The sequence below is a fragment of the Alligator mississippiensis genome, chromosome 1 (genome assembly GCF_030867095.1).
Source record: "Alligator mississippiensis isolate rAllMis1 chromosome 1, rAllMis1, whole genome shotgun sequence".
Lineage (NCBI taxonomy): Eukaryota > Metazoa > Chordata > Crocodylia > Alligatoridae > Alligator > Alligator mississippiensis.
Window position 1 is genome coordinate 5,947,098 of NC_081824.1, and position 18,592 is coordinate 5,965,689.

Below are 18,592 nucleotides of genomic sequence, written 5' to 3' on the forward strand. Positions count from 1 at the left end.
AATGCAGCAGCAGGCAGCTATTCTACTGCCTGTGCATGCGAGGGGTGGAGGGAGGGCACCCGGCTGGGTGGTCGTGAGGGTTGTCTTTGTCCTTGGGGTCTGTGGGATGGAGTCCCCCCCTATTTATCCCATTCCTTCCAGGCCCTGGGGAAGAAGAGGATTGTCCTCAATGCACTCATAAAGCTGACAGCTGAGTGTTCAGACAAGGATAAGCTAAGCGATCTCAAGCCTCAGGGCTTCAGCTGCTCACCGGTAGGGGTCAGGAGGGAATGCTTTCCTTGCAGTGCAATTCGGTTTCTATTTTAACCCTCACACTCCTCAAGAGCCTCAGAAATTGGCCACAGCAATAGACAGGACATTGAGCAGGGCTGGCCGGTACTCCGAGGTGAGCCCTGCACCCTGCCTCTTGGTCCCAATGCGGTGCGTGCATTTTGTCTAATAACTGTGTCATGCAAAAGGCACAAAGAGCCGAGGAGGCCGGAGTATGAGGTTCCCTCCTTCCCTAGGGAATGCACTCTTCATTAGGAGGGAAGTGGGTTTCCTCTAGCTTGCTCTCCTGGCACCAAGACTTTTGGCCAGCTCCAATGGAAAGGATAGAGAGGCACTCATCTTAGTGCAGCTCATAGCGCAGTGGTTGGGGCACTTATGTGGGAAGTAGGAGGACGGACTGCAATTTACTCCAGCTGAGGGCTCAGGACCAAGTTCTTCCACTTCATGGGCAAATGTCCTAACTACTAGCCTACCAGGCAAGAGGCAGGTGGGCCTCCCTGGTCCTCTATGAAGCATACTCTGAATACACCTAATAAATCCGACACTCACAGGGGCACCTAGTTTATGAATCCCAAATAACCTTAAGCAAGACTCAGACACTAAGATACACATCTTATTCAAAATGGTGGATGCATCAAGTATAGACTTTGCACCAACAGGAAAGATCTCCAAATGCTTCACAAAATGAAACGTATCCTTGTCCGTTTGCAGGTGGGGAAAAAAAAAAGATACAGCCAAAAAAGTCAGGGTAGCCGAGCGCTCAGAAACTCCAGCTTGCTTCAGTGGAAACGTGGATGCAACAGGGACAGACCCCAGGCCTGACCGGGGAAGATGGCACCCAGTTCAGACGGGCAACACAACGCAGCTGCAATTCGAGTACAGCTCCAAAAAGTTTTGCAGTGAGCCGTGTAGTCTAATTACTGAATTTGCTTCCACTTCCCCAAAGAAGACACCAGTGAGAAATCAAACAGGGATTTAAGGTCCGCAATTCCCTTGCTAGAAATGTGAACCAATTTCCTTCTCTGTTTGCACTTTGTCATGGTGACAACAGACCCAAAAATAACATCTTGGTATTTAATTGTTACACTCACCAACTGTTGCTGCTTAACTCCCAAGCCATTCTTCTCAGGATGGCATTGTAGCACCTTGATTTTAATTTCCTGCTACTAAATTACTTGCTGTACAGGAACTGACAGTAGGAAACTGATATCTGGTTGCTCCCAGGCTGCTGACACAGCAAATGCTAATGCGAAGCTTCAGATTTGAGACTCCAGCTTCTTCCCATGACAGGTAAATTCTCCTACTATTATAAATGCAAATTAGTATATTCTCAGAGCCGATGCTTTGCAACTTTGGGACCAACGCAAGAGGCAGGTTAGCTAATGAGGCAAAAGGCATTTACAAGGATTCACATATTACTCACCACACTTTCCCCCGGCCTCATCCAGCCTCTTCAGCTCCAAGGATTTTTATCACACAGCCTTTGTGCATTAAGACTAATCTTTTTGGAGATTTAATTACAAGGTGAAATGTATCCAATTCTTTTATCCCATTTTAGAGCGATGATAAAGAAACCAAACTGCTGCAAATGTTGTAAACCCTTATTAGGATTAACACTACAGCAACAAGTTTTTATCACCTTAATGGCACTATTCTTTACGTGGTACAGCAGACGCACGCAAAGCAAAGGGCGGGGGATGCTGGGACCTTTACAGCCAATCAAATATGAAACCATAACGTGGAGAAAATGCGACTCGGAAGCTGCAATAGCATAAATACTTATTACAGAGGTGCTCTTGGCCTGCTTTAATCTCCCTAGAGCTATAAGATGAAGAAATAGTTAATGTATTTTCCAAAGGCCCACGCGCACCCACGCACACTTTCTGTACTGGGCACGCCTGTGCTTTTAGAAACCACAGAATTGACACTCTTCTTTGTAGTCTTATGTCCTTTTTTTAATTTTTTAACACCAAACAAATATAAAAATACTATTAAAATAACATGTCCATGTCATCTGAGAAATCTGCTCCTTTCAAAAGTGACGTTATTGACCAAGTTTCAACCCCAACTGTAGCAGGGAAGGGATGAGCTTCACAAACTCTTACCTGGATGAAACTGTTTAAATGGCTGTTCAGATTTCAGCCAAGAGTTGAGAGAGAGAGGAAGAGAGTGGTTTTAGTGGGAGCTACTGGATGCTTAACACTTTGGAGGGGAAAATAAACCACACTGTTTAATAAAGTGCCTTTCTACAAGGCTGGGAGCCCAGCGCTAGACACCTGCATTTATTGGAAACCTTGGGCTCAGGGAATAATAAATAATACATATCCCCCTCTTCTCGGGCTCAGCTGGGACCACACGTGACTCCAGCTTTTCCACGCAGAAGACTGGGGGCTAGCGCTGTTCTCTGTGACATGCTGGGATATTTGTTTCTGCAAACAATTTTCACCTTGACAGCTCATACTTGGAACATATGCATTTTTTTTTGCAAATCAGACTGCTGGAGGGCTCCCAAACCTAAATTTACAGCAAGGGAATTGGCTCTGAAATGCTGCAAAACGGGTTCAAATTAAAACAGTATATTTAAAAAACATCCTCCCATTTTGCTCGCGAGGGAGAAGATGTACCCAAAGGGCTCTCCCCGGGCTCCCCCAGTGGGAAGTGTTGCATTTGGTTCCCTGGCGTGCCACCGTCACCTCACGGGCTTGCTTGGCTTTCCTCGTGATGAAGGGCTGGAGCTCAATAGGAAGAGGCTAAAATTTCTGAAGGAATTTGAGAACCAAGTCCCGCAACTTCACCCGGAGCGTCTCGTCGTTGTCGCAGATGATGTGCGTCGAGTCCTCCTCTATCTGAATGAGGGTTTCCGCCTCCTGCAGCAGCACGATGTGTCCCTTTGCCGTGTCCTCCACCTTCACGTCACTGAAACCATGCTACGGATGAGGCATTGGAGGGAGAGACACACACACATCCGCATGTTACTGCCATTTAAGAAAAGGCATCAAATACACAATTCAACAGATGCTCTCTCAGAGCACTTGAGATCTGTGCCTAAAAGCTGCTGTCAAGCACGCTAAGATTTTTATAAGCATTAGCACTGATTATAACCCCTCGAAACCCCCGAGATGCGTGCCAAATATTATCCCCGTTTTACAGCTGGGGACACTGCAGTAAAGGGAGGGAGAAAGAAATGCACAGATTTTCTTCAGGAGTGAATCCCAGCTGCCCATGAAGTGCCTGATGCTGCAGTAAAACTGACTGATAGGTCCTTTCCTCCCCTCCACACATCGGAAAGCCAACGGGAGATATGTAATCTACCTATCAACGGAGGACGTGTGGAAGGAAGATTAATTTGCCTTGAGGCTTCCAGTGCTAGCTTGAGGATGTCAGTTTAGGAAGCACTGCTGTAGCTTCAGAAAGGATCGCTGCTGGATACCATTACAGGAGACTTCTACTGAACGCACATAAAGTTCTGGAAAGTTTTATTCGGGTTGGAGTGTTGTAGCCCTAATGAGCCAGGAAATACGAGAGGCAAGGATTTTTTTTGGTCATATCTTTTATTGGGCCAGCTGTGTAGCTGGGAGAGATGTTAGACAAGCTTCTGGATCTCTAGCCCAGATCTGAGAAGGGGCAGTATGCGTCCAAAAGCTTGTTATCTAACACCTCTCCCAATTATCTGGTTAGTACAATAAAATATGACCAAAAACCTCTAGTCTCTGGACAGTTTTAAACTTCATGAAGCAAAGGTATTTACAGAATAATAGAAGAGAAGTCAACAGCTCAGCACTTTCAAGAGGCAGAGCTGATCCTTACCAGACATCTCGGGAGTTTGCCCAATCTAGTCTGGCGATGACTGGCGTACAGTGCCTTCCGTCTCTTCCCTTGAGGGGTTTTTCTCCTGAATAACACCCCTGGCAAGATTCATTTTATACAGTCCCTCTTTTTATTCTCCGGCAGGCTACTCTAAATCATTCCTCTCCCAAAGAAGAACAATGTCTCTTTGGGAAAATCTACTCGAACCTCATAGGCTGCAAAAGCAGCTTATTACCTTTTCCAGCGCCTGTACAAACTGGTCCACAGGGATGGCACCGCTCAGAAGTGGCTTTAATGGTTTGCACTCCGGCAAGTCGTCGTTCACCCGCTTTCTCTTCTTGCTGGCTGGGGGCTGAGCTGGTTTTGGAGGCAGCTAAAGGAGAAGAGCGCCATTAACACAGGAAGCTTATGACAGCCTGGCGGCAGGTGGAGGCATGCATGCGGGAGCAAGGGGCAGCAAAAGGAGAGAACTATAATGTGTGCTGTACAAGGCAAAATGAAGCAAACCATAGCCTGAAGAGTCTAAGTGGTGGGAGATGCAAGGCAGACAGGGGTAGAGGCATGTCTGTCTGGACAGCCCCTGCACAAAGACCTGTGCGCCTGCTCTGTGCTGCTGAGAGAGACAGGATGCTGGTCTGACCCAGTATGGCAGCTCTTTAGAATATAAGAGGTGCAGTGAAGTCTGGATGCATTAGTAAACCCAGAGCAAGCGTCCTGTTGTTACGGGGGTTTGTAACTTATCCCTCACTGGAATCACATACGAGTCTGTAGGAAGGACATGAATGAGGAGACAGTAGTACCAGAGACCCCACAGGCACGGCTGTCCTACTATAACAAGCAACAGGCTGGGCTGGGCCTCTCACCTAATGTTGGGGGTCCTCATCCATTCAAAATCTGATGCAAAGCATGAAACTTCTGGGTTTGCTTCACCAGAGAGACTTTTTTTAAAACCAGTTTGCTTGCTAAACCCCAGTCCTACCAACATCTGTGCGCACAAGCAATTTTATGCAGGCAAGACAGCTCCTTGAATTCAGTGGTGCTGTGTAAGTGTTTGCAGATTTGGACCTAAGGTTATCTCTACAGCTTCTGCAGCTCTTTGTAGCAATTCCCATGGGAGGATTAAGCTATACCGATAAGCGCTATTATTCTGGTACAACACATCCAGATGAGAGGGCTGGACCAATTTAACTGTTTGTAGACTGATTTAGTGACAGCAGGACAAAAAAACCCCAACAACCTGTGCAAGGTGAAGGAAGGGGGCAGACCACCAAAATGTGAATGCAAATGTACGCTGGAGGTGCCAGTCATCCCGACTGTCTTTTGGACTAACTGGGATCCTTGTATTATAAGGATATAAGGATGCAACATGCTCTCATTCAGTGCACGAATGTGAAGTTTGCTTGTTGTGCTGTTGCCACCACCAGCATTAAGGAATTCCACATTTCTAGCCGCACGTTAGCAAAATGTTGTCTACACAAGTCTCATTTCTCATGTGCAGACACTGCCTTAAAGGGTCCAGTGTAAGAGTATCCCGCCAGGGTTTGGTGGCGTACTACGCCCTTCTCTCAAATGCAATAGACCCTGGGCAGGAACGAGGGGCAAGATTTGTGCCGTGGTTTGCAGGGACTGCTTCGCCCGGCATGTGGGAGCTGAGTGGCATGGGGCTCCCCCGTGGGGCACTACAGTTTAAAACGTGGTAAGGATGGACCAGCTGCTCTGCCGCTTTGTGGCCAGACCAGACACCAGCCCTCTTTACAAAGCAACGGTGCAGGAGCTGCAGAGCTATTGAAGGAGGTGGTGAGGAGGGGGAGGAAGGATGCCTTCCTCACTTAACCCTGGGAAAACTTTGTTTCACGTTCCTCTGTAGGATCTGATGTTAGGAGAAGGGGGCTTCTTAAGGAACCCTATCTCCCCCACCAAATGTTTTCGGGCCAGCTGTCCTTTATGACCCTCATCAGTGACTCCGTGAAAGGCTAAATCATACTGATCCTGGTGCTTGTGCTGGGGAAAGACACCGCTGTAATTTGCAGTCTCTTTTTCCGAATAATCCCTCTTCCCCTTTTATCTCAGCCAGGCACACCGCCAGGAGAAGGAGTGCAGAGATTTATAGGCACCCTACTCTCCGTTCAAAGTACCATTCATCAAAGACGCCAGCCTCACACGCACAAGCCAGGAGGAAGAGGCTGACAAGGAGCCTGCTGCAGTGTGGGCAGAGGTGCTAAAGGGGCTGCTGCATGGGAAGAGCTGGGACCCCAGATGCCAAAGAGACCCCACGGAGAGATGGCTCGCTGCCCTCCCCGTCGTACAGTACCTGGAGCACGTGCTTGTTGTCCTTAGTATGCAGCACAGCAGAAACTGTTGCTAAGGAAATGCCAGGCTTAATCTCCAAGGGAACCAGCGAATCTGCAAGCTAAAGCAAATGAATTTGGTTTAGCAAGTGATAATCTCAAAATTCGTGTGAATCCAGCTGCAATTTAAATTGGCGGTGTGATCTTTTTAACGCACGGGCTAATGCACTGTAAACACAAGCCCAGAGTTCAATGACAGACGATTCCCTCTTGCATGGTGCTCCTGTCCACAGCTCCTCGCTTCGGTCTCTCAATGCAACCCGCTTTTCTATCACTATTGCAAGTGCAGATCGTGAGGCTTTTATAGTGACCAGGGGCAACTTGTGAAAATGGACAGTGAAAGGGGAACCTAGTGGTAAGGAAAGCACTAGCCATGTTACCAGCAACTCTAATTACTAGGACTTATACAACTGAATTTGTCATTATTGAGGTCGTTTGTGAACCCCTTGGACACAATGAGCAGTCAGGTTCCCTTTGGCTTCTCACTGCTTCAGAGTTTATAAGGGAAGGGTCAACTGTTTAAATCCAATAGGATCCCTTTAAGATTCAGGAAAATGCTTCCCTCGCTGAGTTGTCCACACGTCTTTCCCACATCGAAGACATCTGTTTCTGGGTCTAAATTTAAGTCAGGGGCATCTCTTGACAACACCAGTCACCCACTAGTTTTCTGAAGAACCCAGTTGTTAACGCTGGCTTGCACCTACAGAAACCATAGGTTTGCACAACCTACACCCCAGTTTGCACCTATAGATATTTGCTGTCACCCACCACAGCCTCCCACTGGCCTCCTGATGCACGAGCCTGCTAAAAACCTCTCCAGTTCATGGTAAGTATTGATCTATTTGACACATATTGATAGGACTTGTGGGAGACACCGAACCTATTAACGTGTCTGTCCCCAAGTTTATGGAGCATTTGCAGGTTAATATTCCAACACATTTATGGGCTTCAACCCTGATCTAAAATGCTCCTCACGCAAGCCATTTTCTACAGGAAAGGCCTGGACAAGTGGACAGGTCTTGCAGAGTGGACTGGCAGGCAGACTCCAGGTCTGTCAAGTCAAGGAGATGGGTATGGTGCACGAGCATCTCTGCCGCTACGTACTGCTTGGCAAGGCTTAGCAAGACACGTCCAAGGCCTAAACCGGGGTGGGCCATTACTTGGGGCCGTGGGTTACATTGGGAGTTTTAGTGAACTCCTTATGTGTTGGGTGGGGAGTGGTGTTTGGGAGCAGGACGGGCAGGTGGGGCTGGGGCTGTTAGGTGGTGACAGCGCAGGGCCAGAGCCGTGACTCACTGCCCACATGGCCCTGCGACAGGTGCAGGGAGCAGGTCGTGGCTCTACCCTGGGCCCTGACCCGAAGCTGTCACTGCCCAGCAATCCTGGGGTCTCCGTGGATCCGTGCGGGCAGAGTGCATGGCCAGGCGGATGGGATGGGGGCATGGGCAGGCAGGGAGCTGCATCCAAGGACATGTCTGGGATCTTGGCATGGTGACAGTGTGGGGCCAGGGCCCAGGGAAGAGCTGCAACCTGCTGCCCCCACATGCTCCCCCCCGACTGCAGAACCCAAGCCCGTTGCAGGGCCGTGCAGGCAGCACATGGTAGCACAGCCCTGGCCCCGGTCCTGCACTGTCACAGCCCCCCCATCCCAGCCTTGCTCCCAAACACTACTGCCTGCGGCCCCATCCCATCTGTCCATCTGCGCACCCTGCCTGCGTGGTTACTACCCCGGCAGCGGTGCAGGACGGACATGCTAGGGTACTTGGGCAGCAAGGCCACATCTAGAAGTAGCAATAGCCAGAAGCAGCTGCTGCTTCTGCCGCCGGGAAGCAAGTCTGGCTGCTATGCTACCCCAGGCATGCTGCATACCCAGGGATGGCAGGACTGGCCACACACACCAGCAAACTGGAAGCCAACGCAGTCTCCAGGGCACAGGTGTTGTCGGCTCCCTGCAAAAAACAACATTAAGGAAATGGATGTGCGCCGGCTGCCTGGGCTGGCTTTCCAGAATTTGCAGGGGTAGTCCCCTGCAAAGTGCACTGCTCTTGTCCAGCATGGCCACAGCAGTGTCACAACCCAAAGTTGTGATTTTTGTTTTGTGTGTGTTTCGGCACTGCTAAATTATTTTCCCGTTAAATTGCAGCTTCTTTGCACGGTGGAGTTTTCTGCTGCAGAAGAGAACCCCGGTGCAACGGAGAATTTCCTGCCAATTTGTAGCTTTCTTTGCATGGTGCATTTCTTTTGCATCTAAGAAATGCTCGGTGCAAGGAGTTCCCGCCATTTGTATGAGAATTTGAGCCACATTATTGGCTAGTTCTAACATATGCACACGTGGCGGCTAGCGATTGGCTTGCTAGCTGTATAAAGAGCTTGGGTGGTTTCTGCCCAAGTTGGAGAGAAATCGGAGTGAGAGAGAAACCTTTGCCTTGCATGAAGATCTCTAAGCGCTGCGGATCCTTACGGACCCAACGCATTTCTTAAAAGGCAACAGGGGCCTGAACAGCCTCTGGCCTCTCCCCGTCGCCGATCGATTCCTAGACATATCCCTTCCTGCGCGAGAAAGAGACGAACCCACAGAGCTTCAACAACTCCGTGGGAAAGAACAAACTTGTCGTAGCCCTCTAACGAGGATTTAAGCGGAGCTGTGCCTGGAAAACTGTCCAGCCTACACCACGACCACCTTTGGTGTAAGTAAACAATCTTTAAATCAACCGCTACGCGTCCGTGACTAATTCTAGCTCGCCCCCGGTCTTCTCCGACCCCGCGTGCCCGGGCTGCTGGCCACGGCCCGCGTGCACAAAAGGACCCGGATCGCCCCCGGCCCGCACAAGCAGAAGCAAGGGTGGCAGGGCTGAAGCCTGTACCTGAAAAAAAAGGATGTAGGTTCCTCAGTTTCCTACACCAGGTGTGCTCAGTCTCCAGCCGGGCAGGCCCGGACGAGCTCCATCCAAGGGTGCTGAAGGCACTGTCTGACGTCATTGCACAGCCACTGGCGGGAATATTTGAACACTCATGGCGCACGGGCCAGGTCCCGGAGGACTGGAAAAGGGCCAATGTGGTCCCCATTTTCAAGAAGGGGAGGAAGGAGGACCCAGGCAACTATAGGCCAGTCAGTCTCACCTCCATCCTTGGCAAAGACTCTGAAAAAATTATCAAGGCTCACATTTGCGAGAGCCCGGCAGCAAAAATTATGCTGAGGGGAAACCAGCACAGGTCTGTAGCAGGTAGATCACGCCTGACTAATCTAGTCTCTTTTTATGACCAGGTTACAAAACACCTGGACGCAGGAGGAGGGGTTGACGTTGTATACTTAGACTTCAGGAAGGCCTTCGATACGGTATCCCACCCCACACTGGTGAACAAGTTAAGAGGCTGTGATGTGGATGACTACACAGTCCGGTGGGTGGCGAATTGGCTGGAGGGTCGCACCCAGAGAGTCGTGGTGGATGGGTCGGTCTCGACCTGGAAGGGTGTGGGCAGTGGGGTCCCGCAGGGTTCGGTCCTTGGACCAATACTCTTCAATGTCTTCATCAGCGACTTGGACGAGGGAGTGACGTGTACTCTGTCCAAGTTTGCAGATGACACAAAGCTATGGGGAGAAGTGGACACGACGGAGGGCAGGGAACAGCTGCAAGCAGATCTAGACAGGTTGGACAAGTGGGCAGAAAACAACAGGATGCAGTTCAACAAGGAGAAATGCAAAGTGCTGCACCTAGGGAGGAAAAATGTCCAGCACACCTACAGCCTAGGGAATGACCTGCTGGGTGGCACAGAGGTGGAAAGGGATCTTGGAGTCCTAGTGGACTCCAAGATGAACACGAGCCGGCAGTGTGACGAAGCCATCAGAAAAGCCAATGGCACTTTATCGTGCATCAGCAGATGCATGACAAATAGGTCCAGGGAGGTGATACTTCCCCTCTATCGGGCGCTGGTCAGACCGCAGTTGGAGTACTGCGTGCAATTCTGGGCGCCACACTTCAAGAGGGATGTGGATAACCTGGAGAGGGTCCAGAGAAGGAACACTCGTATGTTTAAGGGCCTGCAGACCAAGCCCTACGAGGAGAGACTAGAGAAACTGGACCTTTTCAGCCTTCGCAAGAGAAGGTTGAGAGGCGACCTTGTGGCTGCCTATAAGTTCATCACGGGGGCACAGAAGGGAATTGGTGAGGCTTTACTCACCAAGACGCCCCTGGGGGTTACAAGAAACAATGGCCACAAGCTAGCAGAGAGCAGATTTAGACTGGACATTAGGAAGAACTTCTTCACATTTCGAGTGGCCAAGGTCTGGAACGGGCTCCCAAGGGAGGTGGTGCTCTCCCCTACCCTGGGGGTCTTCAAGAGGAGGTTAGATGAGTATCTAGCTGGGGTCATCTAGACCCAGCACTCTTTCCTGCCTATGCAGGGGGTCGGACTCGATCTATTGAGGTCCCTTCCGACCCTAACAACTATGAATCTATGAATCCAGCCTGTGGGCCAGATCTGGCCTGGGGCACCATATCATCTGGCCTGCGGGGCTCCCCACAGGTTCAGAAATCTGTGGCGGGGGAGTGATGGTATAATTCCCCTGCTGCTAAATGTCTGGACCCATGTGCAACTCCAGGTCCTGCACACTGGATCCAGCGCCTGACCCCAGTGCCCAGGGTTGGGGTGACGCTGGACCTCAGGGCCCAAACCCAGTATGGGGCACTGGGAGGAGGTCGTGCCAGCCCCCCGGGACCCAATCCCAGCGCGCAGGGGACAGAAGGGGCAGTGCCAGGCCCCAAGCCTTGTTCCAACCTGCAGATGGTCCACAGGATCAAAAGGTTGAGCACCACTGTCCTAGCCCATGAAAAAGGATGAGCACAACCATTTAGTTGCAGGGGCCTGGCTCAACATCACCATTTTCCCCCAGAGTTGTGTCCCGCTCCCCAACCACAACCCCAGCCTCACACGGGTGAGGCTTTAGCTAGATAGCTCTCAACTAAGTGCTGATTGCTGCCATTTGCAAGGTTGGTGGCCGTGCCTGGTGCCAGATTTTGAGAAGACTTAAGTGCCTGAGCTCTCTTGAAAACTTCATCTGCTTAGTTAGTACCAGAAGAGCTCTGCTTCTCATGTCAAACACCTGCTACCTTGCCTCAAAGTAACATCAAGCTGTCCCTCTGCCTCCCCAAGCTGTTCTCAGTGCATTTTAAAGATGGGGATTAATCTAGTTTTGCAGATGGGAGAAATGAGGTATTAAAAGCCTTGCTTGAGTTACCTAACGAGCCCACAGCAGAGTCCAGAATAAAGAGCTGGTTTAAATGGCACTAGGCTAGCTCCAACAGGAGCAGAGTTGGGTCAGCGCTAAGTACATCCTACCCGCCGTCTCTGTTACGATGTAGGCCATCCAGCTTTACAAAAGGGATAGGCAGAAGTTTCCATGGGAAAGCAAGTTATTTAGGCCTCAGTATTACAATGCAAGGGAGACTGTCAGTGTTTTTAGGTTGGTCCCTGGAGCTAGAAATACCAGCACTCAAGGTGGTGTAATGCATTGTGCTTTGCAGTGATCGAAGGCGCTTTCTCTCCCCACCCCCTCACCTGGTGGAATCGATATTGAATTGGTTTGAATGAAGGCGGCAGCAAAAAGTGACAACCGCTGTAAGGCCAGGGAGCAAAACAAGAGCTTTGTAGCTATATTCAAAGAGCGCCTCTTCTATCAGTGAAGTGCTCCGTTATTACCAGCTATTAGGGCATTAACCACACAGACAGTAAATCATAATACTAGCCTCTGACAGTCAAGCAGGACTGCAAAATGGGCATTTAACTTCACTTTCTCTAGCAACTCATCTCTTAGCCTCCTCTAAGAATTGGCTGATTTTCTTACTATAGAAGCTCACTGACCCAAACCCAAAAGGTGATTTCATCACATCCAAGGATTCAGAGACTGAGGCCTGGCAGGACCAATGCAATCACCTTGCCTGACCTCCTGCATAGACGGGTATAGGATTGATCCAAATAGCTGTATGATGGCTCATCTTCTAAAAAGATGTCTCATCTTGCCTATGTGCTAAGTGATAGCGAGTCTGCCGCTTCCCTTGGGAAGTCGTTCCACTGTTTAATTATCCTTACGGCTATGAAATCGTCTTATTTCAAGGTTGAATTTGTCCAATTTCAACCTTTAGTCATTGAAACTTGTTATGCTTTTGCCTGCAAGATTGAACTCCCTCCCCATCAAGGCAAGAAGAGTTTCTACATCCTAGTCATCACCACCACCCTGATGCCACCTGCTGACATCATGAAAGTCACCGAAGAACAGATACTTTGCTCTGAACACTATTTATGGATGAGCAATTGGGCTGCATTAAAATGCTGGTATCATTGCAATTTTCTTTTTGTTCATACTGCCAGTGCCCCTGAAGAGCAGATGATGTGGTAGTGCTGGAGACAAGGGTCAGTATTTATTGAGACGAGGGCTGGCAAGTCAGATTCTGGTTTGCTGCAAAGTTTGGTTTGTCCCAGCTTGAAAATTCTTCCCTGCTTAATAAAAATTAACAACAGAAACCAATAAAAAGAACCCCAATAAAAGTAACCAGCCTGTGAAAGATTAAATTTGTCAGCATGACCACAGGAGCTTGGTAACAGCATAGAGAAAATTTGTTTTTTGGAAGTTTCACTGCTGTGACTTCACATGCAGACAGCAAATGCGAGCTCTTGGAGCATAAGTTCATTCTTAACATACCCCGTGCCTGAATCTCTCTCTCAGGCTTGCACTTTCTGGAACTGAACAGGGTCTGGCACTTGCAATGGGAACTCAAGAGACTGATGATGATCAAGCCACATCAGTGGTCAAACCACCTGAATTTTGTGGTGACCTGCCAAAAGTGCTCTCCCCCTCCCCCAGCCCCAACATTTCACAGATCCATGCAATTCAGATATTGCGCTTACTTGGAACAGATCTGTGTTTGAATGAGGACGTGGCTAGTTTTCTAAACTGAATATAGACAACAGTGATCCCCCCCTCCAAAAGCGTGCAACCCGCCGGCATCGAAGTAACAGCACAGATGTCTGCAAGACTGAACTGGAGCATAAGAAGCAGAAGTTGTACAGATCATGGGAATGGAGGAGTGGAAGAAGGATCCTCTTGGGCCATCGAGTCCAGTCCCCTGTATCCACAGGCATAAAAGCATAAGTGCCATACTGGGTCAAACCAGTGGTCCATCTAGCCTGGGATCCTGTCTCCGACAGTGGCGGAAGTGGATGCTATAAAGGAAGAACATCGAACCAGGTATCTCTGGAGTGATTCATTCTCCGGTATCAACCATGTATTGGGTTAGAGATGCCATAGAAAACATCTCCAACCATTGTGTTCAAGAGACATGAATAGGGAATTGATAGCCCAAGGAAACCCCAAAGTTTCCACTTCACACCCTCACTCAGCTACGAGGCACTGTACCCCAAACACCAAATGCACCCTGTAACAGGCCAGGAGAGTGCACAGACTCTCCCTATGCCTGAAGAAGAGTGTTTGTGCCCCAAAGCTTGCAAAGAACAATTTTCCCAACTCTGTAGTTGGTCTAATAAAAGATATCACATCTCCCCAAAGAACCTTGTCTGCCTGCATCCTTAGACCAACACAGCTACAACCAACAACCCTAAACCAGGGCTATACAAGGCACTTATAAAGAGCTCATTGCAACAGATACAAGGATGCCCAGGCGAGGGTCCTTAGGCAAGAGGGTAGCTCTGCCGACTGTGATCTGAGAGAGGGATGCAGGAGGAGAGGGATGCGAGAGGGAGAGAGAGAGAGTTTGAGCTCTTTTGCCTATGTTCTGCTTACAGCTAGACACCCACAAGGAGACAGACAGGCCATGATTTTAATATGGACAGGAGGAGACAGCATAGAAAGGCAGATGTGAGAGCTATTAGCATAGATATGAGAACTGAATGCATGTTTGCAGCTGGTATTAAGTGCAGAGGGAGAAGAGCAGGGGGCCAGGGACAGTACTCGACAGAGCTCTCTAGGAAGAGAGAGGGGGAATGAGAAGGATCCTCTGGAGGATGCAATGAAGAAGCGATGAGAAGCAGCAAGAGAACCAGAAGAGAGGTTCACTCTTCAAGGAAGATAAGATTTTAAGAAGATCCAGGGTCAAAGGCAGCCAAAAGATTGAGACGCGTGAGGATGGAGTGCCGGTTTTGAGCTCTTGCCAAGTAGGAATCATTAGAGACTTCGGCAAGACTGGTGTCAGCAGGGTGCCACTGGAAAAAGGCAGATTTGGTGAGGGCATGGGATGCAACTGGAGAGGTAGCGCAACCCCTGAGATGAAGGGGAGCGATACTTGCAGAGGCAAACGGGGCCATGTATTCATCTTATGCACTTTAAAGATGGTAAAGACCAAACATTTTTGTATTGTGTGCGCGTGGGGTAAGGGGGTGTCAAAGGAGAATAAAAGGTTCAGGAGAAAAGCAAGGAAGGAGATGAGAAGGCGAATAAGTTAAGTCTGGAGGTGGGATGGGAAGGGGTCACTGGGACAAGCAGAGGGTCAAAGATGGGGAACTCTTGTATCCATGACAGGGAGGCAAAGGCAAAGAGGGGGCAGGAGAAAGTGGATATGTCAATTCTTTTGAAAGAAACTGGCAGGCTCCTGTGTGAAGAGGAGGAGGAGAGGGCTTGAAGAGTGCAGAGGATGTGAGCTACAGAAGGAAAACCGCTTGCCAAGGGGCTGCGCTTCTCCCTCAGCTATTTTCTGCAGTAGCTTCTAAACATCCCTATGGGCCACATGGCTCACATACGTGTGCGCGCACACCCCTGGCTTGCCCAAAAGAGCCTGCAAATACGAGTACTTTAAAACATGTCAGTCTCTAAAATCAGACAGCTTGCTGCCAAAGTCAAGTGATATGCACCACTGTTCAAACTGGGACTCCGCTTTCATTACTTCATTCACTCAGAAGCCACTGTTCAATTTATTCGTTTGCTCCAAGAAGGTATTTTCCATTTCTCCCTCATCCTCTTGTGAATAGACAATGCCCAACCAATTTTCAGAAGCTGCTTTTTTCTTTTTTTTTAAAGCGATGTGCAGTTGCTTAGAGGAACAAATCAGTTAAACAAAGTGGAGAATGCTTCCAAAATACTCCAGAGAGCCAGCCTCGCTACATGCCATGGAGAGCTGAAACCTCTCTCAGAAAATGGTTGGGCGAAGTGTAAATCTCATTAATAACAAAGAGTCTTTTGGTCTCTGTTCAAAGAGTGGAAATGGACTTCCACGGATATCCATGGATTTCTACCAGGGTAATAGACCCCAAAACGGTCAAATGCAGGGTGGAGCTGGGATATTTTTGGAGGGATGTATGGGAGAAAACACCTTTTCATCACCTGCGTCAGTAAAATGACTCTGGTGGTACTGAAATTGTGGATCAAGGTTTTGGGGTTGTCTGCCTATCATACAGTTAAAGAATTGAGACAAGTTTGGACACATCTCTTTGTGCAGGTGGAAAGTCTACGGAGCTTAGCTGGAGAGAAAGGGCTCGTGCTGCTAAGCAGGATACGATGGAGGAAAGGTTTGGTTTTTGGTTTTTTGTTTGTTTTGTTTTTTTACATGGAGACTTTTTCCTAATTCTAGATCAAAACGTCCCAAGCCCTGGCACCCCGCACCCTGGGAATGCCTGCATACTATAGTTTTGTATCCCAGAACTGGTTATATCATTTGATTTTGGGTTTCGGGTTTGTTTTTGAGAAGTAACCAGCCAGCTGTCTACTAACAGATGTTTCTATGCAGTTTTTTAAAGTGGTGTCAGAGTGACTCACAAACGTTAATAGATTAGTCATAAGAACATAAGGATCATAAGAAAGTCGGGCTGGAAGGGACCTAACAAAGTCATCTAGTCCAGTCCCCTGCTCAAGACAAGATCGTCCGTGACTAAACCATCCCAGCCAAGCGTCTATCCAACCTGCTTTTTAAAACATTTCCAAGGAGGGGGATTTCAGTTTCTCCAGGCAGCCTGCTCCAATGCTTAACCACCCTCATAATCAGAAAGTTCCTCTATCTGCAACCTAAATTTCCCTTGCTGCAGCTTGAAGGCACTGCTCCTAGTCCTGTTCTCTACCATCACAGAGAAAAGCCCAACTCCAACCTCTCTATAATTGCTCTTCAGTTATCTGAAGACTGTTAACAAATCCTTCCTCAGTCTTCTTTTCTCCAGACTAAACAACACTCGTTCGTTCAGTCTTTCCTTATAGGTCTGGCCTCCACGGTCCCTAATTATTTCATGGAATCACAGAGAATCACGATCCTCCCAATCCTCCTGGAGACAGGTGAGCATTTCTCCTCCCTTATACAGTAGGAGAAGCAGACACACAGAGGTGAAACAACTTTCCCAAGGTTACACAGGGGGCCTGGTCTACTCAGGTTTTGTCCCACTAGCAGTTCAGTCCAAAAAGAAAAATCACACTCCAAGCAATTTGATCTAAGGGGTTGGTATCTACAGTGCGACACTTGACAGTGCAAGAGATCTCTTCCCATGCGCCGAGCGGATGCCTGACTTCCAGCTGCTTGGTTGAACGAGAAAAACGCCCGTTTCTGCCAACGTGCCTGTGAACAAGCCCCTTTGTGAAAACATTTGAGGGGAACAAAGCAGCTGAAGTCAGTTCATCCACCCTACTGATGCAGTGCCTTGACCAGAGCCTCTCTCAGTCTCTCTGAATTTCTCCTCCCAACGTTCGAGATAAAGGAGCAGACAAGCGTTTCCCTCTGCAGACAAGGTTCTTTGGGTGGATGTGATATCTTTTATTAGCCCAACTAAATAGCTGGAAAAATTGTTCTTTGCAAGCTCTCGGGCACAAACACTCTTCTTTGGGCATACGGAGAGTCTCCTCCTTACACACAGGGAACTACATACCTTTTTGTCCATAGATTCATAGATGCATAGATGTTAGGGTCGGAAGGGACCTCAATAGATCATCGAGTCCGACCCCCTGCATAAGCAGGAAAGAGTGCTGGGTCTAGATGACCCCAGCTAGATACTCGTCTAACCTCCTCTTGAAGACCCCCAGGGTAGGGGAGAGCACCACCTCCCTTGGGAGCCCGTTCCAGACCTTGGCCACTCGAACTGTGAAGAAGTTCTTCCTAATGTCCAGTCTAAATCTGCTCTCTGCTAGCTTGTGGCCATTGTTTCTTGTAACCCCCGGGGGCGCCTTGGTGAATAAATCCTCACCAATTCCCTTCTGTGCCCCCGTGATGAACTTATAGGCAGCCACAAGGTCGCCTCTCAACCTTCTCTTGCGGAGGCTGAAAAGGTCCAGTTTCTCTAGTCTCTCCTCGTAGGGCTTGGTCTGCAGGCCCTTGACCATACGAGTTGCTCTTCGCTGTACCCTCTCCAGGTTATCCGCATCCTTCTTGAAGTGCGGCGCCCAGAATTGCACGCAGTACTCCAACTGCGGTCTGACCAACGCCCTATAGAGTGGAAGTATTACCTTCCTGGACCTATTCGTCATGCATCTGCTGATGCACGATAAAGTGCCATTGGCTTTTCTGATGGCTTCGTCACACTGCCGGCTCATGTTCAACTTGGAGTCCACTAGGACTCCAAGATCCCTTTCCACTTCCGTGCCACCCAGCAGGTCATTCCCTAGGCTGTAGGTGTGCTGGACATTTTTCCTCCCTAGGTGCAGCACTTTGCATTTCTCCTTGTTGAACTGCCTCCTGTTGTTTTCTGCCCACTTGTCCAACCTGTCCAGGTCTGCCTGCAGCTGTTCCCTGCCCTCCGGCGTGTCCACTTCTCCCCATAGCTTTGTGTCATCTGCAAACTTGGACAGAGTACATTTCACTCCCACGTCCAAGTCGCTGATGAAGACATTAAAGAGTATCGGTCCAAGGACCGAGCCCTGCGGGACCCCACTGCCCGCACCCTTCCAGGTCGAGACCGACCCATCCACCACGACTCTTTGGGTGCGACCCTCCAGCCAATTCGCCACCCACCGGACTGTGCAGTCATCCACATCACAGCCTCTTAATTTGTTCACCAGTATGGGGTGGGATACCGTATCGAAGGCCTTCCTGAAGTCCAGGTATACAACATCCACCCCTCCTCCTGTGTCCAGGCGTTTCGTAACCTGGTCATAGAAAGAGACTAGGTTGGTCAGGCACGATCTGCCCGACACAAACCCATGCTGGTTTCCTCTCAGCATAATTTGTCCTGCCGGGCTCTCACAAATG

General features: G+C 49.2%; 1 protein-coding gene across 1 annotated transcript in view; it reads right to left on the reverse strand.

The window, feature by feature from the left end:
• Positions 1-2,200: 2,200 nt before the first annotated feature.
• The window catches only part of INTS9 (integrator complex subunit 9), an 88,585-nt gene continuing 72,193 nt past the window's right edge, over positions 2,201-18,592 (reverse strand). Inside the window, exons 15-17 of the mRNA XM_014610238.3 lie at positions 6,389-6,487; positions 4,313-4,450; positions 2,201-3,197 (exon numbers count right to left, since the gene is read on the reverse strand). Of these exons, the coding sequence (XP_014465724.1) occupies positions 3,021-3,197; positions 4,313-4,450; positions 6,389-6,487 (414 nt within the window). The 3' untranslated portion in view covers positions 2,201-3,020. The remainder of the gene's footprint in view (positions 3,198-4,312; positions 4,451-6,388; positions 6,488-18,592) is intronic.